This window comes from Hydra vulgaris, chromosome 09 (genome assembly GCF_038396675.1).
Source record: "Hydra vulgaris chromosome 09, alternate assembly HydraT2T_AEP".
Lineage (NCBI taxonomy): Eukaryota > Metazoa > Cnidaria > Hydrozoa > Anthoathecata > Hydridae > Hydra > Hydra vulgaris.
Window position 1 is genome coordinate 54510497 of NC_088928.1, and position 23881 is coordinate 54534377.

The 23881-nt window shown below is 29.2% G+C and overlaps 1 protein-coding gene across 1 annotated transcript; it reads right to left on the reverse strand.

The window, feature by feature from the left end:
- Positions 1–500: 500 nt before the first annotated feature.
- LOC100199204 (fibroblast growth factor receptor 3) lies at positions 501–20281 on the reverse strand. The gene is made up of 9 exons (XM_065806908.1): positions 20274–20281; positions 13121–13341; positions 8865–9049; positions 7500–7574; positions 7286–7405; positions 1358–1572; positions 1153–1193; positions 965–1061; positions 501–831 (listed from the first exon to the last, which is right to left on the reverse strand). The coding sequence occupies exons 1-9, from the start codon at positions 20279–20281 to the stop codon at positions 501–503; spliced, it is 1293 nt and encodes a 430-aa protein (XP_065662980.1).
- Positions 20282–23881: the final 3600 nt, after the last annotated feature.

Sequence of the window (23881 nt, forward strand, 5' to 3'; positions counted from 1 at the left end):
TAATAAGATTGAAGAACACTCCAGATTTAAAATTATTTTTTAGTATATAATTCTTACTGGTAACTTTTTTGATATAATTTTTGTTAACAAATTTTATCCAGCAACGTTATTACTTATTTCTGTCAGCGAGTTAAGCTTATAATCTGCTCCATTTTACTTATCGCCCTCGTGCGACGCACAGCCTCACGCCCCCCCCCCCCTCTCCCACAAAAAAAAGCAGGTGCTTTGTAAAATGTTTTGTAAAAACTTTTGTTAAAGTTTAAGTAATAACTAGAAAAAGCCATTAATAAATATATTAGCATACAAATATATTTGTTAAATAAATTATACATTTAAATTAACTTATATATTTAAAACAATAAACAAAATTTATTATACATATATTTAATATACATTTATTTCTGTTTAAATAGTGGGAAAAAAAATTATACTTAAAAATTTCTTAACTAATTTAAATAAACAAAAACAAACTATCTTGAAGAAATAAATAACAAAAACAACTAATTGCGCAATTCTTCACATAATGTAGATAACTGATTCGTGTATCTTTCATTCAATGAAGTGAATTTTTCCTCAGTTGATTTTTTAATTTCTTCAACTGATTTTATGTAAACAGGTTTTTGGAAAATATCTTCCTCCAATGCAGCATCATCTGTTTCAGCAGGTAGACTGTTAAACGATGCAGCGTTATAATAAACATTCTTTTCGTCAATATCAAAGTTCAAATAAGAATCACCTTGAGACATTATTTTATCGAAACGTTCACGTAATTCTGTAAAAGTAGGTCGTTGTAATGGATCTTCATTCCAACAGTGTAGCATAATATCGTACCTTAATTAATAAATAAAAAAAAATGTTAAAAAATCAGATACAAAAGTAGACATTCGTTTACAATCGTAAAAAGAAAACCGTAACAATCGTATCGTTTACAATCGTAAAAAGAAAAAAGAAAACAAGAGATTACATTGGTTCAGAACAATTTTCTGGTCGATCCATTCTATAGCCAGATTTTAAAAGAGTAAGAAGTTCACGATTATTTATACTGGGATAAGGAGTACCCCCTGTAAAACAAACAAACAAAAAAATCAAAAAAAATCATCATTTTAACTTAGAGGTTCTTAAAATTCTACAATACAAAACTGTAAAACTTACCTAGTGTAACAATTTCAAATAACAGAATGCCATAAGACCACCTAAAACATAAATTGTATAATTTACATGAATTACATATTTTAAAATATATTAACTAATGTTTAATTTTTTTAAATATCAGCATATAATAAAAGATTAATTTTAATATGTATAAAAAATAATATTTATAAAATTTAATTTTATTTAAATTGATTAACTAGCTTACACATCACTGCACGCTGTGAACACTTGATCAAATATGGCTTCAACTGACATCCACTTTATTGGTAATCGACGATTTTTACTGCTCATGTAATTCAATTCGTCATTGACTCTACGTGTAAGTCCAAAGTCAGATATTTTTAAATTTTTCTCAGCACCTACCAATATATTTCTTGCAGCAAGGTCTCGATGTACCAATTTATTACATGAAAGAAATTCCTGAAATAAACGTTAAAATAATAAATTTTTTATAATCTGGTTTTTAAGGTGCTCCAAGAAGTCCTTACAGTCTTAATACAGTGCAGAAATTTAAATCTCCTTCCTTAACAAAGTTGTAAATATGTTAGGAGCTACCATTGAACAACGAACCAATCAATTTAGAAGCAAGCACTATAACCACCGTACCTTGGCTGCTCTACAAGAAGAGCAAAGAGCTTTTAAATGCTACTTTTATTGTTCATAAAAAAGGCTGGTAAAAATGTATTAGAATTATTGGGAAATACATTAAGGGTAAAGTGACCAAAAACAAGTAAGAAACTGAATTCCAAACACATTTTAAATTAAATATTCTTATTTTGGTTTCTGAGTTTTTTTTCCATGTAAACACAAATTTTTAGAGACTAGTATGAATGAAGACAAAATTAAATCACAAGTGACAAAAAGTCATACATGTAACATATTTTGTTGTTTTTTAAAAACATAATTCAAAAAAAAAAAATTATTTCTTTTTTTCTGATCTTTGATTTTTAGTAATCTTTCATTTTTTATAAATCAAGTTATAATCTCATATAAAAACATTTTAAAATCAACATCAGCGACAACAAGTGCCAACCTAAGTCTCAATAAATACACGGAAGCTGCAAACTTGTCTTGTTCATCTAGTTAATTTGATAAAAATAAATTATTTTGAGTGTTTTAAATAAAAGATTATATACTTGCAAATCATATTTATTATATTTTCTAGGAGAAAAACAGTCATAGAATAATTCTAGCTTGAGTATAGCATTTATATATTTTACAAACTTGTTCGAGTAACCATTATATATTTTACAAACTTATTACAACATTAACACAAAAAAGTAAAAAATCATAAATATATACATTTAATCATTCAGGCAGCCTAAAAATTGATAATGATATTTCTGTTACAATTGTTCTTTAAGATAATCATAATAGTATGCATTTTGCTTCAAGTCCCAGCTTTTAAAACACTATTAGACTTTTACTTCCTCGGATGGAAAAAGAGTTTATTTTTTGAAATCAGCCACTATATTTTTTGAAAATTATCTATTAGCTGAAGTAAAACTTGATATTATAATATTAGAAACATCTATTTATTCATTTTATTTCTTGATATTATAATATTAGATATATATATTTTGTGTTATTATTCATTCACAAAAAAAAAAAGTACAAGCTAAAGTAAATTAAAGAAGTTAACAAAATTATTACAAAATAATATTAATATTATTACAATAATATATTTAAAAGTTAACAATAATAAACAGAAGTAGTTTTTACACCTTTGTAGTCTGTAAATCTGACCCTTTAAATATGGTTTATCTGTCAGCCTCATGCTTGTCAGAAAAAATCAAGACTTTTATGAATAACAAAAAACATTATTCATGTTAAAATTAAAAATGAAATTTAAACGTATTTTTGATGACAGATTTTTTTTTTTGACATCTTCACTTTCAACAAGACTGCAAGCAACCACTATTAGAATTGGAAGTTACTAAAAGAAAAAAAATGAAGTTTATAGAGCAAGATAACATTTGAAAGACGACTTAAAAGATTGCAAATTATACGAATCTAGAAAACAAGATAAAGGAAATTATTTGACGAATAAGAACTTTTGAACACTTAGAAACATTCACAGTAAAAGAATGAGACTTAATTAAATGACAAGTAACACGAGAATGAATTTTAGTAGATGGAACAAGAGAAGCTAGCTCTTTAGAGCAGTACCCATTATAGTATTTATAGCAAAGAGAAAAAGAAGCAACATTACGACTATGTAAAAATGGTTAGAGGTTGGCTGCAAGAGCAGTTCCAACTATGTTTACAATGCATTTTGCACCTTGTCTAAAAGAGAAAGGGCATCATTGGGAGATCCACCCAGATATGGCCAAAGTATATCATACAAGAACAGATTTGAGATTTATAAAGATAAAAAATAGAATTCTGAGTAAGAAAGTGGCAAGCGCAATAAAGAGATACAATCTTAGCAGATGTTAATTTTGCAAATAATTTATATATGGTTTCCAAGAAAGATAGAAAGTAAGAGTAAATCCTAAAAGATTAAGGGTAAATGACTCATTGAGTGCATTACTGTTCATAAAAATAGGAAAATCTAAATTATTTTGATAAAAATTAGATGAAAAAAACTAACACAGATAAAAGAGTTTTATCTGAATTAAAGTTCACCAGCCACTGTGAGCCCCATGCTGTAGCAGAAGTGGTATACTTTTCAAGCTCAACTGCCCCTACTAAGCAATCAGAGAGTGTTGGCTTCTTATCAAGACAAGAATAAATAGTAGTATCATCGGTGAACAATGAAACAAACACCTTAGATATGAAAATATCTGGAAGATCATTAATGTAAATTTAAAAAGAAAATAGGGCCAAGGATAGAGCCTAGAGGAACCCTTAAAGATACAGGATATAAAAAAGAATCCTGTTAATCGAGGACAAATTTTATACTACAACTAAAAAGAAAGGATTCAATATTCTCAAAGATATTACCTGCCAAACCTTATCAAAGGCTTCAAAAATGTCAAGAGTGATTGCCTTAGCCTCTCCACACTTATCTAATGCATAATAAAAACTATTGGTTATTACTGTTAACAAATCACCAGTAGAATGAGAAGATCAAAAATCCATATTAATGATCAGAAAGTAAGTTATTAGATTTAAGAAGAGAGAAATGAGTTTGTTTGTCAAAGACTCAAAGACTCAAAACCTTGCTTATGATAAAAAGAAGAGTAATGGGATGGTAGTTGAACAAGTCAGATTGCTCTCCAGGATTTTTGAAAACAGGGATAACAGATGCTGCTTTCCAGCAGGCAGAAAAACAAGACTCTGATAAGCAATTATTAAATAGATTGAAAGTATAGATGATAGCTCCGGAAAACACTTCTGCAAGACTATAACAGGTATGTTATCCACAAGCTGTAAAAGAGTCTAAGCAGGAAAATACTTTTGATACAGAGGCTGGAGTGAAACAAAAGTCAGGTAATGGAATAACTTGTTTGATAACTACATCAGGTAGAACGTGACTAGTGGAATCAAAATATGATATTGACGAGAAGTTCTTAGCAAAAAATTCAGAATTAACTTTAGGTGAGGTGACTAAATCTGAACCATAAAAGTCACAAGCGCCAAATTTTTGAGATGAAATACAAGATTTTGAGACCTGAGAACAGCAGGCTTTGGCGTTAGACAAAATCTTTTTATAATGGTTTCTAGCAATTGTAAATAGACATCTGTTTTCTGGAAAATAATTTTACTGGCAGATATGAAAATAATGGTCTTGATTAGAAGCACAATGAGAGGAAAACCATGGAGAAGAGTGAGGCTTAACTTGGAATTGTTGAGCAGGAATAAAAGATTCCATGCCAGACTGAATTCAAGAAGTTATGTAAGAAGAACATTTGTCAGCAGGAAAACAAAAGATTTCTACCCAAGGGCCATCACAAAGAAAACCACAGAAAGAGTCCCAGTCAGCTTTTAGGTAGTTATAAAAGGAACAATGATAGAGGGATTCTAATAATGAAGAAGAATGAGATAATAGTTTTAGATCAAACCGTGATCAGAAGCACCAAAGGGTAGTACTGCGCTTAACTTGTTTCTCCGCGCAGTGGCCTTGTTTATCAAGGTTTGTGTTTTGGAGTTATAGAGTTGAGAGAGGGTTATAACCACTATTAAGTAGCCTCCTCATCAGATGTGGGCTTCTCGGCCTTGAGGAGGTAAATAACAAAAAAAAAGAAAATAATTTGGATTATCTGAGAAACAAGTTGGAAAGTTGACTATTTTTGTTAGGGTTTGAGAAAGGCAAAAGTTATGGGCCTTAAAACTTGCAGTCACTGATACTGTAGCCAAGCCATTCAGTGTGATGAGCATTAAAGTCACCACCAGCAACAATATAGGCTGAAGGATAAAGAGTCAGTCTTGAGATGAAGGAGATAAATATAGAACAAAGAGAAAGGCAATAGAATGAAGTGGTGCTAAACAAAAGCACATAAAAGAAGAGTCTGTGGATTCAAATCGAGTCTACTGACAAATGGATGAATTCTTATAAAAATAAATGCCCAAAAAGGCCAAAAATGTAACTACTGGATTCTTTACGAATTATAGGAAGATAACCGTCAACACTATAATCACAAGATGAGGCAACCGAACTCAAATTATTCTCACAAAAGGCAAGAGATAAGACTCAACAGAAGAAAAGTTACTTCAAAGACCACGAATGTTAGTGCGTGATTTAGAGAACTTGGTGATAACGATAGTTTTTTGTGTTTTATAGTTTTTGGTACTTAATTCTTTTTTAAATTTATTAAAGAACTTGACTCAAAGCACAGATAGTTCTCAGCAAACTATTTAATAGTTCAAGCATTTGCCTCATTTCTAATAATAAACCCTAAGCTGTAACAAAAGGCTTCTAATGTGGCCTCAACAATGTACACCAAAAGCACAAACAGGGACACCATCCATGCGCAACATGGCACTTTTAGTACTCTGATATTTTATAGCTGTTGATGGAATCAGCCTCTCTGAGAGCTACCACAGAGTTCAGGAAACCTGACTACCAGCCAGCCTCAGAACCATAAAAATTAGTTTTAGAGCTGTACCTTCAATAGGAGATAATAGAATGAATTGCCTAGTCTAAAAAGAGAGGCACAAGCAAAACTCATGCATTGTGTCAAGAAGATCTAGCATTTAATATCCTAAACTAGAAACAATGCATTATAAATACATCTACAACAGCCTAATAGTTGAAGAAGGGGTGCAAAGCTGGTCATCAGATAGATTCTGTTTACCCCTTAAGTCATTGCCTAGGAGGCTTACTGCAGTAGTTGGATCTATTTAATACCTTCTTAAGATGAGTATTTTTATTGAGACTTGATCTCTAGCCTTTACTCAACCAAGAGCCTCAAGTCAGGGGGTGTTTTAAGTCAGAGTTGACTTCTCCCAGCCTTTGCCTAAAAAAGCATATCCTGAAGCAGCAGAACATGAAACAGGTTGTACTGAGTTACATATTACCAGTGGCAGGATAACCTGACTTAAATGATGGATTTGCTTGTAATCAAAAAAATTTTTAAAACATATTTAAAAAAAAAATTTAGACGAGGAACAGTTTTAAAAAATTCCGAGTAGTTCTGTATGAGCTGTCGTAAAAGATAATATTACAAACATACATACATATAATTGGAAAAAAACATAGCTAATTAATGACCAAAAACAGTTTACTTTAAGAGTCTTGAGAACCAAGTGAACAGTAACATTTTAAATTATTTTCTAGATCATTTTTTCTTTAAAGTTTTTTCTAGATCAATATCAGCATTTTTAATTAAGATAGCGTGATTTAAAAAAAAAAAAAAAAAAAATCTTAAGTAAAAATGCTTTAGCATAGTTTTATTACATTGTGCAGCATTGTTTTAGTATATTTAATACTGTTTATTATTTTATAACCTTTTTTCGATCCAAGTTTTTAAAACTTTATAAGAACTTATCTTTAAAATCAAATTAAAGTTATTCATTTTACGTATGCTAAATATTTGCAAATATTTAAAAAAACTTTCATTGTGGCAAAATTTAGTGCAGATAACTACCACATGCTTGTGCTTAACTAAATACTTTAGAAAAATCATTTAGATTTAAATTGTAACCTTCTAGTAACCTTATAAATTATAAGTTGCAACAAAAAGAATACCATTCCTGCTGCAACTTGCCATGCAAAACTGATCAGATCATTAGGTGTTATTAAACCAATTTTATCTAGAGGAATCTCGTAGGGCATACATTCAGAAGTGCAGCTCTCACTTATCGTTGTCTGGAAAAAATTTAAAGACAATAAAAAATTTAAAAAATCAAGCAATTTAAAATAAAATATATTGAAGTTATTAAACAAAGATATAAAACAAAACCTCGAGAGTTTGTTGATAGCTTTGGGTATACATAAAGTTTACTGCTGACTCTCCATTAAGCTTGGATGTAGAAAGCTGGAAAAATTAAATTCATATATAAAAATATCACTAAAGTTTAAGCTGCCAGCTTCGGTCAACATTAAATCCCGCTAATGATTGGATACAAAATAGGAATAGATAGGGACTTTAATACATGCATTTATTAATATTAAGGTGCATTTCAATAAAAAAATTCTACATAATGTAATCGTCATGTTGAAAAAAATCAACAATATGTATAAACAGTGTTTAGTAGGGGTGGTTACAAGGTGATTAGGTGGTTAATGGTGCTTACATGGAGCTTTATGCACTTAAAAGCTTGTTTATAAATGTTGTTCGGTTAGTTTACAGAATAGTTATTTACAAATCACAATTATCTTTTCATAATATTATTATAATAATAATATTTCATAATAATATTATAAGGTTACAAATCACAATCATGTAGATGTCTTTTTATAATAATATTATAAAAAGACATCTACATAATTGTGATTTGTAAATAACTATTCTGTAAATCATAAACTTTTTTTTAATTGTTACTAAGCAAACAACATTTATAAATAAGCTTTTAAGTGCGTAAAGCACCATGTAAGCACCATTAACTATTTAACCACCTCGCAACCACCCCTACTAAACACTGTTTATAAAAAACACTGTGAGTAAAATTTTGAGCATTTGTTTCAACTTAGTACAATTTGAATTTGGCAAGTCAAAATGTTTAATCTAAAACCGCAATTCTTAATTCCGCTAAATCACACATCACATTTGGGTGACATCTCTACATACGACTAATGTATTATACTATTTTAAAGTTTGTTTCTTTTTTTTTGTTTCAACTGTGTTCATCTCTCCAAGGCAAAGGGAGCAGGAAAGGAGGCTACTTATTCCTTTTTTTATATTGTTATTAAAGCCCTAACATATCCTAAGTTTTTGAAAATAGGACAATAAAGGTAAGATAAAGCATTATTCTGCCTGCATTAAATCTCGTCTAAAAAGTAACTTTTGAAATTTTGTTGTTTATTTACTTTATAAAAATTAAAACTTGTCATAAAAAACAGATTCTAGTTATAAATTTACTCTTATTAAACTTGCTCATATGAACATGTTAATTTTCATGTTAAATTTTTTTGAAAGTCTTTAATCGACCACAAAGACTAAAAAAACATATATTAAAATTTTTTTGATGTCATAACTAAATACACATAAAACTCATAAGCATATGCGTACAAAAATTTATAAAATAATATATGTTGTGTTGCATAATATCATTACTTCATATTTACCACAAAAAATAGTAAATCAAAAAAAATTATAAGAACTCACTTTGGATCGTTTGTTTCTCAAAAACTGCAACAAATCTCCATTCTCCATAAATTCAACAATCAAACATAATGGTTTTTTAATTGTAGAGCAACCAATCATATTTACAATATTTTTATGATATCCAATTCCTTTCATGAGGCTGATTTCCTCTTGAAAATCATCCAACTCTGATTGGTTAGCACCATCTGAAATTAAAACAAATACTGATTTTTATGTTGCATAATTTAATCTAATAGATAATTATCCTAAAAACATTTTACTAGATATTTTAAAACGCAAAGAGATGTTTAAAAACAAATAATGATAAATAATCTGTTTAGTTTGTGGCTTATTAAATCATTGATTTTAAATTCAAATTTAAAATCTTTAACATTTTAAAAATTAATTTAAATATATCTTCATTAATTTTAAATATATCTTCACTTTATTCACTCAATAATAGAAGAACACAGAATATCATAGAAATAAATAAGATTTCTATGATATTCTGTGTTTTTCTATTTTTTAGTATTATATTTCAAATGTTATTTGGTTATAGTAAGTTTCACAAAACTTTAGAAAAATTTTTCTGGCACATTAACTTTACATACGCAAAACTTTTTTATTCCTTAAAAACAAGCTCTAACAGTCTTACTCTGGAGATCAGCTCCTTGTATCATTAAAAACATATTGTCAAAAAGGGTCATAATTTTCATTTTTTACCAGGTTGTTGTAACCAGCTTTTTTTTATTACTTTGTTAGGTTTAAAAATATTCAACTAATAGCTGTCTTTCAAGTTAAGCAGTTTTTTGTTTATTCAATTTAAAAAAAATAAAAATAATAATGTGCATAAAAGGTTCTGTGGTCTACAGAAAGAAAAATATGCCAAGATTTTTTTAAAGATTTTATGAACATTTTATAATATATAAAAAAAGTAGATTAAATGTTTTTTATATGAAGTTAAACTTTTGTAACAACCTATTATTTATTTAAACCAGTTAAACTTATAAAATGGAAAACTATCCTGGTCTTCCTTCAAAATTAGTAAAGTGTCTTGCATTTTTTTCTTCTTGAACCAATAAAGTCAATTAGCAATTTAATTGCTCTTTTAAAACATTCATTTAAGCAAACCAAACTTTTTATAAATCACTGCATAATTTATTTATTATCAGGATCATTAGACCAAAAATCAGGTGGACTTTCTAACCATTTTGATAAGAAATTAGTTCAAATATTAGCCAAGAATTCTGACCAATGCACTCATTAAGTTCTGAATCTTCAATAATTTTTAGCTATATCTTCTAAAGGAGTTCCACGTTCCACCAACTTCGCACTATGGAAACTTTGATAACTGATTTATATATTTTTTTGACATTTTTATAATGCATTGACCAAGCAGCTTTAAATATTATGTAAACTTTTATGATTTTTATGACCAATTATATTCTTATGGACCTTTTCTTTCTGTTTTAGAGTTGTATTTGTTGCATGTAATATGTATTTTCCTTGAGAATGTTTTCTACAAAGAATTCTTAACAGAGGTCAATCTAAAAGTTCCTCTCAAACACTAACAAAATCTTTATTTAACCAGTGTTACACGCTGTTGTGTCAGCACAAATTACAATTATAAAACTTTCTATTCCAAATTTTTTTGTAACATTCAAACATACCAGTGGTTGATCATATCCTCACCTGATTGACACTCAACTATACCTGTTTCAATTATATCAATCTGTTGCTTTTCATTTTTTATTTATATCCTGGCCTGGACTTGTAAGAACAATAGTTAAGCGTTCATTTACTACAAATAATGCTAATAATCCTGTCTGTATACCAACAGAAATTGCAAAACGCCCTCAAAATATTGAAGATTCCTCAGCTTATTCCAGGTGATTGGAATAAGCGGAGGTTTTCTAACAGCAAAAACAAAATATTTGGGCTAAAATATTTTATCATTACATAGCAGTTCATGATTTACATGTTGGCAAAAAATAATTATGATTTGTTTTTTATAACTTTTGCTAAAAGTTAGTAGCAGCGATAAAAATTCTCTTAGAATGTTGCTTTTTATAGGCAACATTCTGCAATAAATTTTGTGTGTTAGTTCTAAACTACAACCCTCGGAACTAGGAAAAATAAAGTTGGCAATAATTTGCTGACCTAAATCTTTTAGAGGTCGGCATCAGGACAGCAAAAAAAATTGATACAAAAGTCTTACCATAAAACATAGAAACAAGGTCGGCAATTTTTTGCTGACCTCAAACACTTTTAGGTTGGCAGTTAGGTCAGCATTGCTGAATACTGACGCTAATTCCGAGGGTTGAATCTAAATATTTCAGTACTTGAAAGTGTTGATGTTGCCACTTCAAATTAAAAAGGTAATTAACACAGAGCAGTATCATAAAATTTATTGCATTCTATGGCTATATTTATTTCATAATCAATTACGCAGGAAGTAATTTGCTACCAAGTAGTAATTTGTGACCAGATAGTAATTTGTGATTTTTTTTTACATACAACTCTAATCACTTACTAATATTTCTTGATTTTTGATTTAATCTTTTAATTTCTGAAAATTGTAATTTTTTAGATTTAAGCAGCAATCGAAGCTCTTATTTCTTCAATTTGATTTAAACCCGTAATCCTTTCCATGATTTTTTTCTTCTTGTTCTTGCTTCTATTCATAATTGAATTGCTTCTCATCATAATTATTTTTCATCGTTTTCATCTTAATGAATATTTAAAAGTTTTTTATTATTTCAAAAAATTATAATACTAAATCTTGTATCAGAATTTCAGTTTTAGTGACTTTTAGAAATTCATTAGAATAAGTTTATTTTATCTTTTGTTTATTATTTTATTAGCTTAACATTTTTTAACTCATTATCTTTCATATTTGCATTTTATTTTATTATATCATTTATAGATTAGGCAGAACTATTTGCAAAAAATTTTTTCTCTAATTTATCTCTTAAATCTAATGACCACACTCTTCTCGGCCACACCCAAAAAAATCATTTAATTTTTAATCCGTTGTTAAACATCAAAATCAACACAGCTTTTATTGCTAAAGTTATTTTTCACTAAAACTCTTCAACAGCTTGTGATCCTTGTGATAATGTCCCCTGTCACTCTTTTTTTATTAATAATTTTAAATTAACTCCCAGTAGAATAAAAGATTTGGGACGGATGAAGGGACGAATAAGAGATTTGTATCTTGAGGATGAATTTAATTTTGTGTTCTTAAGTCTTGAATAAGTGTTCTTGAATAAGTGTTCTTGAATAAGTATTCTTGAATAAGTGTTCTTGAATAAGTGTTCTTGATAAGTGTTATTAAATAAGTGTTCTCTAAAACTATTTTCAATAATCTCTAAACAACTTAACACGTTTTTAGCAGAACATTAAAAACAACATCTGCTGAACCAATATTAAAAAAAAATCTGAACATCAGTCTGACCCTTCTAACTATTGCCTAATCAGTATTTTTATTATTATTAGCAAGGTCTTTGGGTCCTTAATTTACAAACAATATATAATATCGCACCTTGGATGCTTCTAATGTTTTAGAAATAGAATAGAAAGTTCTATAAATAGTAATGGTTATCCTTTATGAACAACACTTTCCTCTATTTCCAGTAACTTTTAAAACACCACAAGTTTTGGTCTTTTTTTTTCTAATGTACATTAATGGTATTCTTATTAATCTTACTCAATTTTCTAATATGGCTCTTTTTGTTGACAAAACTATATACTCCAATCTTTTAAAAGGTTATCACTTTTTATTTGATCAGAATAAGCAACTAATCTTGTATGCAATCTCTCATCTGTAACAGACTGGAGTTTGCAGTGACTTGAACCTCTATTTAATTTCTACAAACATTATCATGGTTGCAACTCAAGAAAACTTGTCTTTTTGTTCCACCAGCTAATAAATGAAACTCAATATTGTTATTCACTTAAGTCTGTTTTTCAATCTCAATCTGCTTTTCACTCTCAGAACTCTTTTATTTATTTAGATTTTACTCAATAATCAATGCTTAGGAAATCTCTTCTAATTATTTTTATCCGGTTCACACAATTTACAATATTTGTCTGCTCCAACCCTTCAATTGTTCTTTCTTTTTTACTTTTTTATTTAGCTTGAAATGAAAAACTCTTAACTGAAACTCTAACTGAAATAAAATGAGTGGTTGAAATGAATTTTCTATTAAAAATCTATTAAGATTTATTATAAAAAGATTTATTAAAATCATAAGTTATAAAAATTAAAAAAATACCTTTCAAAAGTTTCGCAGCAACATTAATAACAGAATCTTCTTTGATATCAAACATTGATAATATTTGGTTAGCTTTCCCTGCTTTCGAAATATCCTTTACACTTATTTTAGCTACAAAGACAGTACCAAAAGCACCTTCCCCGATTTTATTTTCTAAACTGATACTTTCAGGGAAAATCTCCCAATCATCTTTTGGTAATAAATCAAAACCAATGCAGTTTCTAAACAGACCAATACTTAATTAAATTCTCTGCAATATTCAAGTTACTAGCAATCTTTATAATTAAAAAATGTTTTAAAACACCACTTTTGATTTATAGATACTTAAAAGTACAACATTTATTGTTTGTAAATACTTTTAAAACATGTATGTATGTATATATATATATATATATATATATATATATATATATATATATATATATATATATATATATATATATATATATATATATCTACTATAGCATAATTATGTGAGCACATGCTTACTTTTCTTGCTTATCTAAATTGATACAACTTTTTTAGAAAAAGAAGAAAACAAAAAATAATAAATGAAAAGATTGCTGCCCCATCCCAAAACATCAGTCAATGTAGCAGCACTTCACAGCAAGTCAGGCTGTTTGTCAGTTGCTGTATGTACTGAAGCCCCCAGCAGCAGGCTATTTTAGTATGATGTCACACTGTTCACTTAAATCAGCAGTATAAGATATATATATATATATATATATATATATATATATATATATATATATATATATATATATATATATATATATATATACATAAACATATATATATGTAAATTAGTAAAAACACTTATCTAATTTTTGATTTCTTTAAGACTGTGTTTCACCATCAGTTGGTTCATCAGGAAGAATAAGAATTCTTCCTGATGTACCTATTCATGGTGAAACACAGTGTTGAAGAAATTAAAAATTAGATAAGTGTTTTTACTAATTTATTATTGCTCTGTTCTTTTAGAATATTGAGCACTCTGTTTGTAGAATACACTAACATAGTTTATATATATACGTATATATATATACATATATATATATATATATATATATATATATATATATATATATATATATATATATATATATATATATATATATATATATATATATATATAGATATATTTATATATATATATATATATATATATATATATGTATATATATATATATATATATATATGTATACATATACATGGTATATGTATATGTATACATATACACATATACATATACACATATACATATACACATATACATATATATATATATATATATATATATATATATATATATATATATATATATATATATATATATATATATATAGATATATATATATATATATATATATATATATATATATATATATATATATATATATATATATATATATATATATATATATATATATATATATATATATATATATAGATATATATATATTTAACATCTTGCTTCCAATAAGGCTGCAAGCAACCATTATTAGAGTTACAAGTTAATGAAAGAGAAAATATATACTTTGTAGAGCAAGATACCGATTGACAGACGACTTAAAAAATTGCAAATTATATGAATCAGGAAAGCAAGTTGAAGAAAGCAAATTCCAAAGAGCCGACATTCCAGGAATAAAACTAAGGAATAAGAGTTTATGGAGCACTTAGGAACAGTCACAGAAAAAAGATAAGACTTGATTGAATGATGAGTAACATAATAATGAATTATAGTGGATGGTGCAAGAGACACTAGCTTCTTAAAGCAGTGCCCATTATAGTATTTGCAGATAACAGAAAAAGAAGCAACTTTGCGACAATGTGATAATGGTTAGAGGTTGGCTGCAAAAGCAGGTCCAACTATGTTTACAATTTGTTTTTGCACCATGTCTAAAAAAGAAAGGGCATCATTAAAATATCAGCCACAGATATGGTCAGAGTATTCCATAAAAGGCCGGATTTGAGACTAATAGAGACAGAAAATATAATCCAGAGTAAAAAAGTTAGGAGCTCAATAAAGAGATGCAACTTAAGCAGATGCTAATTATGTATTGGATTTGAAACACAGTTTTCAAGAAAGATCGGAAGTAAGTGCTAATCATAGAAGATGAAGGGTAGATGACTCATCAAGTTTATCACCGTTCATAAATATAGCAAGATCTAAATTATTGTGATAACAATTAGCTAAAAAAATTGAGTTTTATCCAAATTTAAGTTCACCAGCCACTGTGAGCCCCATGCTGTAGCAGAAATTAGACCCTTTTCAAGCTCAAATGCCCCCTGCAAGCAATCAGAGAGTGTTGGCACCTTATCAAGACAAGAATAAATGGTAGTATCATCAGCAAGCAATGCCACCTTATATGTGAGAATATCAGGAAGATCGTTAATGTAAATTAAAAAGAGTATAGGGCAAAGGACTGAAGCTTGAGGAATTCCTGAAGTTACAGAATATGAAGAAAAGTGCTGTCCATTGAGAACAACTTAAATACTACAATTGGAAAGGAAGGATTAAATAATCTTAAATATGTTACCAAATACACCACAAAAAGAAAGCTTATGGAGAAGACCAGCATGCCAAATTTTATCAAAAGACTAAGAAATGTAAAGTGTGATAGCCATAACCTCTCCACCTTTATCTAATGCACGATAAAACCTATAGGTTATTACTGTTAGCAAATCAGCAGTAGAATGAGAAGATCAAATCTCATATTGATTATTAGAAAGTAAATTATTAGATTCAAGATGAGAGATTGAGTGCTTGTTAATTAAAGATTCAAAAACCTTGCATATGGTAAGACGAAGATTAATGGCATGTTAGTTAGGCGAATCAGATCAGTCTCCAGAATTTTTGAAAATAGAGATGCCACTTTCCAGCAGGCTGGAAAACAAGACTCTGATAAGCACTTGTTAAATAGTTTTGAAAGTATAGACAACAGCTACAGAGAACGCTTCTGCAAGACTATAACAGGTATGTTGTCTGGACCGCAAGCTGTAAAGAGTCTAAGCAGGAAATCACTTTAGATACAGAAGCTGGAATGATACGAATGTCAAGCAATTAATCAACCTGTTTGACAGCTAAATTAGGTAGAACGAAACTAGTGGAATCAAGAGATGATATTGATGAAAAGTTCTTAACAAACAATTCAGCTTTGTCTTTAGATGAGGTAACAAAGTCTGAACCATACAAAAGAGGTGGAATAACAGATTTGCTCTTATTATTGATACTCTTAATGATTCTCCAGAAGTCATGAGAGTCTAATTTTTGTGATGAAATTAAGATTTCATGACTTGAGAATAGCGGGCTTTGGCGTTAGACAAAATCTTTTTACAATGGTTTCTAGCAGTAATAAACAGACGTCTGTTCTCTGGAGAATTGTTTTGCTGGTAGATACGGAAGTAAAAGTTTCGATTAGAAATTGCAGCAGCACAATGTGAGGAAAACCACGGAGAAGAGTGAGGCTTGACCTGGAATTGTCGAGTGGGAATGAAAGATTTCATGCCAGATTGAATCCGTGAAGTTATGTAAAAAGCATATTTGTCAGCAGGAATACAAAAGAAATCTACCTAAGGGCTATCATAAAGAAAACCACAGAAAGAGACCCAATAAGCTTTATAGTAGTTGTAAGAGGTACAATGATAGGGGGATTTAGATGATGAAGAAGAATGAGATAATAGTTTTGGAGAGATCAAACCATGATCAGAAGCACCTAAGAGGGAATGTTGAGAAACTGGGCACTGACTAGGATCAGAAACAAGAAATAAGTTGAGTAGAGAAGGTAAATGATTCGGGTTGTCTGGGATTAGGGATTGAGAAAAGCAAAAGTAGTGGGTTTTAACGCCTACAGAGTCACTGACACTAGAGCCAAGCCATTCAGTGTGTTAAGTGTTGAAGTCACCAACAACAACAGTATTGGCTCATGAATAAAGAGAGAGGGCTCAATTTGATCAGAAATAACATCAAAAAGAGTGTAGTTTTGAGATGAAGGAGAGCAATATAGAACAAAGAGAAAGACGATAGAGTCAAGTGGTGCTAAATGTAAGCACATAAAAGAATAGTCTGAATTCAAACCTAGTTTCCTAACAAATGTTATGAATGTAAATGTCCAGGCCAAGCATATGACTAGTGGAGTATTTATGAATTAAAGGAAGGTAACTATTAACACTAAGATCACATGATGAGACAGCCGAACTCAAATTGGTCTCACAAAGAGCAAGTTATAAGACTCAACAGAAGAAACGTTACTTTGAAAACCATGAATATTAGTGAACGATAGGTTTTAGAGAACTTGGTGATGGCGATGGTTTTTTGTGTTTTATATTTTTTGGTTCTTTAGTCATTTTTAAATTTGTTAAAGAATTTGACTTAAAGCATAGAATGTACTCAGTGCACAGTAATGGCCCTAGCATTTGCCTCATTACAATTAATCAACTCTAAGCTGTAACAATGCACACCATAAGTACAAAAAGGGACACCATCCATGCGCAACATGGCACTGTTAATACTTTAATATTTCTCAGCTGTTGATGGAGTCAGCCTCTCATAGAGCTACCACAGAGTTCAAGAAAACTGATTACCAGCTGGCTATAGAACCATAAAACTGAGTTTTAGAGCTGTACCCTCATTAGGTGATAGTAGAATGAGTTGTCTAGCCAAAAAACAGAGACACAAGCAAAACCCATGAATTGAGTCAAGAAGATCTGGCATTCAACATCCTAAACTGGAAACAATGTATTAAAAATATATCTGTGCCAGATAATAATGTTTATAGATAAAGAAGGGGTGCAAGGCTGTTCAACAGATAGAATCTATTTACCGCTAAAGTTATTGCCTAGGAGGCCTATTACAAGATAGTAGCTGGATGTATTTAACACCTGCACAAGAGGAGCATTCTTATCAAGACACCATTGCTAGTCATTACTTAACCAAGAGCTCCAAAACAGGGGGTGTTTTATGTCAGAGTTGGCTTTTTCTAGTTTTTGCCTGGTAAAGCATATTATACAAGGCACCAGGACATGAAGCAGATTGTACTAGGTTACATGTTACCACTAGCAGGATAACCTGAACTGACAAATTATATATATATATATATAAATATATATATATATATATATATATATATATATATATATATATATATATATATATATATATATGTTTGTATGTTTTTATGTATGTATGTATGTATGTATGCATGTATGTATGTATGTATGTATGTATGTATGTATGTATGTATGTATGTATGTATGTATGTATGTATGTATGTATGTATGTATGTATGTATGTATGTATGTATGTATGTAGATACCTATGTGTGTGTATATATATGTATGATGGTGATCAATGATTATGATCTGTTGATCAGACCATCATGGTCTGATCAACAATATTGAATTGTTTTGAATCCTGATGACACCATACTCAAATTGCAGGAGGGTCATATAATTTTATCCATGTGTTAGTGACTACAAAAATATCTAAAGATTGATTTTAATAGTAGCATAAATCATGGGAGATTCAGTTATAGCAGATTGAGCATTTTGGATACCTTGATTAATTGTATTTCTTTTTAAATTTTGTAAAGACTTTATATTTGTAGTTTTAATACATATGACAGAGGATTTCATTTGATTGTTTACAGAGATACCACTATTGACTTCAAGATTTGCGGACATCAGCAGCTGTTTTTGGATCAATAAACAGGTGTTTTCTTTGCTATTGAATAAGCGAGTCCGGGTAACATCAACACAGCTGACCTGGTCACTGCGGATGACAAATCTAAAGAGCTTGTCGAGATTCTGTTTTAATGCATTAGATAGAGGTGGAGAGTTTAAAGCTATCGCTCTTGACATTTCTAAAGCTTTTGATAAGGTTTGGCATGCTGGTCTTCTCCACAAGCTTTCTTCTTACTATCTCAATTCTGCTACAGCAGGGGGCTCTTAGTGGCTGGTAAACTTTAACTCAGATAAAACTCAATTTTTTTTTGCAACGCTCAAGATCTATTTACAATATTCTAGATCATTCTAGATTATGAACAGTAATATACTCCATGAGTCATCTACCCTTTGTCTTCTAGGATTAACTCTATCAAGCCTATTTAAAAATTAGCACCAGCTAAGGTTGCATCTCTTTATCATTCTTGCCACTTTCTTACTCCAGATACTATTCTTTATCTCTATAAATCTCAAATTCATCCTTGTATGGAATACTATTGCCATACCTGGAGCGGATCTTCCAATGATGTCCTTTCTTTTTCAGACAAAGTGCAAAACGCATTTGATACATAGTTGGATCTGCTCTTGCAGCCAACCTTCAACCATTGTCACATTGCCATAATGTTGTTTTTCTTTCTATTTTCTATAAATAATATAATGGGCCTTGCTATAGGTTTTGAGTCAGAACTCTAACCATTGCAACACAACTGTTAAATTAGACCAAACAGATTTTTTTTAAATATGAACATAATTATTAAAATTTTAAAATGAATAAACCATCTTTCAGATGTTATCAAATAAAGTATTACATTAACTTCCTTATTTAAAAACTTAAATTGAATGGAAATTTTAAATTACTCAAAAATTATTCAAGTGCAAGCACTTTATTAGAATACTTTTATAATTTTTGTATGTAAGTATATACGGGTGATTCTCCAGAAAGGTAGCAATATACTGTCTTTCAAGGTAATACTATTTTTATTTTTAACGGGTACAAATAATAAATTTACAGCTCATACAATGTTAAACTAATCTAACCCAATCCAAAATAGTATTTTCAGTGAATAAATTATGTTCCACAGACTGTGACAAGTCACGTCCGTGGAATGTCACCACCCAGACCTTTTGCTAATCCCAAATAGTTTAATTCTTGATAGAAGTACTTTACTTTTTTTTAATGCATAATAAATAATTAAAAATACATTAAAATTAAAGTTGACATATTATTTTCCTCAAAACATATTTTCAAAGTAACTTTTATATGATTGAAACTCGTGTCACCTGCTCAAGTGTTACGTCTGTAGATAGAGTTGTTAACATCAAAAAAAAGCTGTAGGATTGAATTTGTTAGTGTGAGCGTGTCACATCTGTGGTAAACATTTATAGAAATTTATTTTTTTATAAGCAATAATTTTAATTACTAGCTATTACCTGGACATGTTTACTCCAAGGAGAACAGAGTCCTAGCCTCGAAATGCGAGGGAGAAGATGAAAGCTGAAAACTCAGAAAAGTATGAAGAACAAAAACAAAACGACAGAGAAAGAAAAAAAGCAACACAGAAGAAAATTTATGAACTTTCAGAAAGGGATAATAGATCAGTAAGAAAAGGTTGGAAGGAAAGGACCAAAAGAAGTCAAGAAATGAAAAAGAAAAGACAACAACTAATTGAATATTTGTCAACATGAATATTTGTCAACAAAAATGCGTAGAAAGTATAGAGATGGGTTATAGAAAAAAATCCAAAAATTAGAAGAAAAAAACAAATTGTTAAAGCAAAGAGGTGATAAATACAAACAAAAATTCTACAGACTGCAGTCTGCAAGAGATAATACTCCTCGAAAGGTGGTTAAAAAAATGACTAGTGGTACAAAATGCTCAAAGAAAGTAAAGAAAAGCTTGCTTTTTAGCAAAGTGTTAAAGACAAAATACAATCAAATTTTTTTACTGAGAGATGTATTATTGCCAGGGTATTAAGCGGAAAGATAATAAAGAAGTACAGACTTCAAAGAAGCCTCAACAATCTTACTTCTAGATATATCTTACCACGCAATCCATACCATACACATTAACTCTCAAATATACTGAAACAATGAAAACTTAAGATGGAAGTACAAAACTTTTTAGAAAAAGATAGTTCTAGTAGGCTTACTGGGAAAAAAGAAACAATAACAAGAAACAAACTGAAAAAACAGAAAAGACTATTGAATGATACAATATTAAATTTGTATAATGACTTTAAACAAAAAAACAAGTTCAATTCAACATCTTATAGCACATTTTGTAAATTGAGACCCTTTTGGGTAGAAAAAAAAAACAAAAAAATAGTTTCTAAAGAATATGAGAATGAACAAGCAACTTTTCCCCAATGGTCTAAAAAAAGAGTTGAAGTTTTGGTAAAAGGTAAAATGAAGACATGTTTTAAAACTGTAAAAGAAGAGTTAACATTAACTAAAAAACAGTTTTTTTTAAATTTTATTAATAACATGTTGGAAAAGTTTATGAGGCATGTATGCAATATAAAACACAAGTACAAAGCTACATCAGAAATAAAAAATAACTTGGGGCCTAGGGATATTTTCATTCATTGTGATTTTTCAGAAAATTACAATTGCAAATACTCAAAAGAAATTCAATTGCTCCATTTTGTTGGATCAAGAAACCAAGTGTCAATCCATACAGTTGTGGTGTACTATTACAGTATTTCTGAAAACAAAATAAAGGCCAAATCTTACTGTACATTTTCAGATAACAGGCAACACGACTTTGTTGGGATCTGCGCACATTTAAAGCCTGTTATTTATGACTTGAAAAAAAAGCTGCCTATCATTGAAACAGTTCATTTTCTTAGCGATAGTACTTCTCAACAGTACCAAAACAAGTCCATGTTCTATTTGCTAGGTACTTTTTTTCGAAAAGAGTTTGGAGCTAAAACAATGAGATGGCATTTCACAGAAAAGGGGCACGGAAAAGGTGCCCCTGATGGAATAGGGGGATGTATCAAAAGAATGGCAGACAGAATAATAGGACAAGGGAAAGATATTCCTGATATTAATTGTTTGGTTGAAGAAATAAAAAAAAAGTGTCCAAGTATAACCATCTATACTATTAAAAAGGGGACTTTACAAGTTCATGAGGTGTTTTGGAGTTCCACTAAAAAAGAAACATTGTATATGAGAAGGCTGACATGCACTTAATGTAACAATGGTACAAAATGCAATCACTATAGTATTGGAGAAGTACTAATCCCTACTGAATCTTTGACAGATCTTCATCCTCGTATCCTTTTAATGTATAAATTTAAATTGGCTCATATTGAATATTGCAAACTTTTGCATTGCTTAAATGTTCTAGGTATTTAGCCATCAAGAATGTTTGAACATTAATATTTAGTTTTTCAGCGAGCCTTGTATTTTCATAAAATATTAAAATAAGTTGTGCATCAAAAACCTTATTTAACTGTTATTTAATTTTGCAATTTTTTTTTATAAATAATTTTATTTGCTTCTGTTTTAAGAAATTCCTTAACATACCAGGCCAACGATCCTTGAAAAGGAAAAAAGCACTTGCTGAAGGAACAATATCCAAAGGTTTGGCACAAGAAAACCAAGGCCCAAGTAAATGTAAAAAGAAAAAGACAAGACTAAGTTATCACAGTGTTTACGGCGATAGTGAGGAGGACAGCTTGTCAATTAAAATGAATGACTTTGTGACTGTGAAGTTTCAAACTTCCAAAAAAATTGTCAAATACTATGTTGGGTTAACCCAAGCATTAGTTGCAGATGGAAATGAGTTTGTCATAAATTTTTTGAGAAGATCTGGCCAGGAATTTTTCACGTTTCCGGAGAAAGATGACATCTCTGTCATCAAAAAAGGCGATGTAGCGTTTATATTGTGCCAGCCAAACCTCAGCAACAGGGGGCAATACAGTTTTCCACAAGATTTACCATTCAAAAACATTTCCTAATTTACATACTAATAACACTTAAAAAATTTTAAAAACTTGTTCTATATACTATTTTATGTTAGCTAATATAAACTATTGATTACAGATGATTATTATTTTTGAAAATTACTTGAACAACACTTTTAGCTGTTACAGCATAAGTGATATTACTCTTAACGTCACGTCTGTGGTAAAATTGTCATGCCTGTGGATTACGCTATAAGTTTTTAATTTTTTTTTAGTAAACTGACATTTAACGAGTTGTGTGGATACTTTCAAATGATTAAATATACTCAAAGCTATAACCACAAAATATATGGTTTAAAAATTTAATATTTAATTTTCATAAAATTAACTATTGAAAATGTTACTTTTCAGGAGAATGACCCATACATTAAGTTAATATGAAATGGAAACTTTTATTACTTTTCATAGATTTCAAATCAATCATAAACTGTATGTAATCATCCTTTAATGAAAAAAAAAGTGAACAACATAAATGTTTCTCACTCAATTTTATGAATTTCAGGTCTCCATATTGATTGCAGAGATTTTACTTTTCTTCTGTGAATTCTTAACACAACAACAACGACAGATATAGTTAGAAAAAATAAAACTGGAGCTAATATTGCAATAATGATTATGTATAATTTGTCTAAAAAAAAAACAAACACTTTGTTAATTAAAAATAAAAAGTAATATTTGATCAAATAACTTTAATTATTTATATGGTATGCTTTAGTCAATAAAATTTTTATTTTACAAAAAGATAGAATTCTAATAGAAAACTATAAATATAATAGTAGAAAAAATCATATTTAATTTTCAGAAAGAATTTAGTTGAATAATTATTTAACTTAATAAAATAACTTACTGTTAACAGATGATAAAGATAATGACCCTAAAAATAGTTAAATAACAATTCATTTTAAAAAGTTTTGTAACATGTTCAATATTTCAATCACATTTTAATATTAGTTCAGTTTTTAAAAAATCCTTATTGCACTTAATACTTTTATTACTAATAATGACTTGAATAAAATAAACATAGTATACCGTCTTGAGAACCTTGTGAGAACAACATCACTAAAAAAC

Coding starts and splice junctions, on each gene's coding strand:
- LOC100199204 (XM_065806908.1), bottom strand. Junction 7,575..8,864: donor TGAGAAACAAACGATCCAAA/GTGAGTTCTTAT, acceptor TAATTTTTCCAG/CTTTCTACATCCAAGCTTAA. Junction 832..964: donor GAAAATTGTTCTGAACCAAT/GTAATCTCTTGT, acceptor TTATTAATTAAG/GTACGATATTATGCTACACT.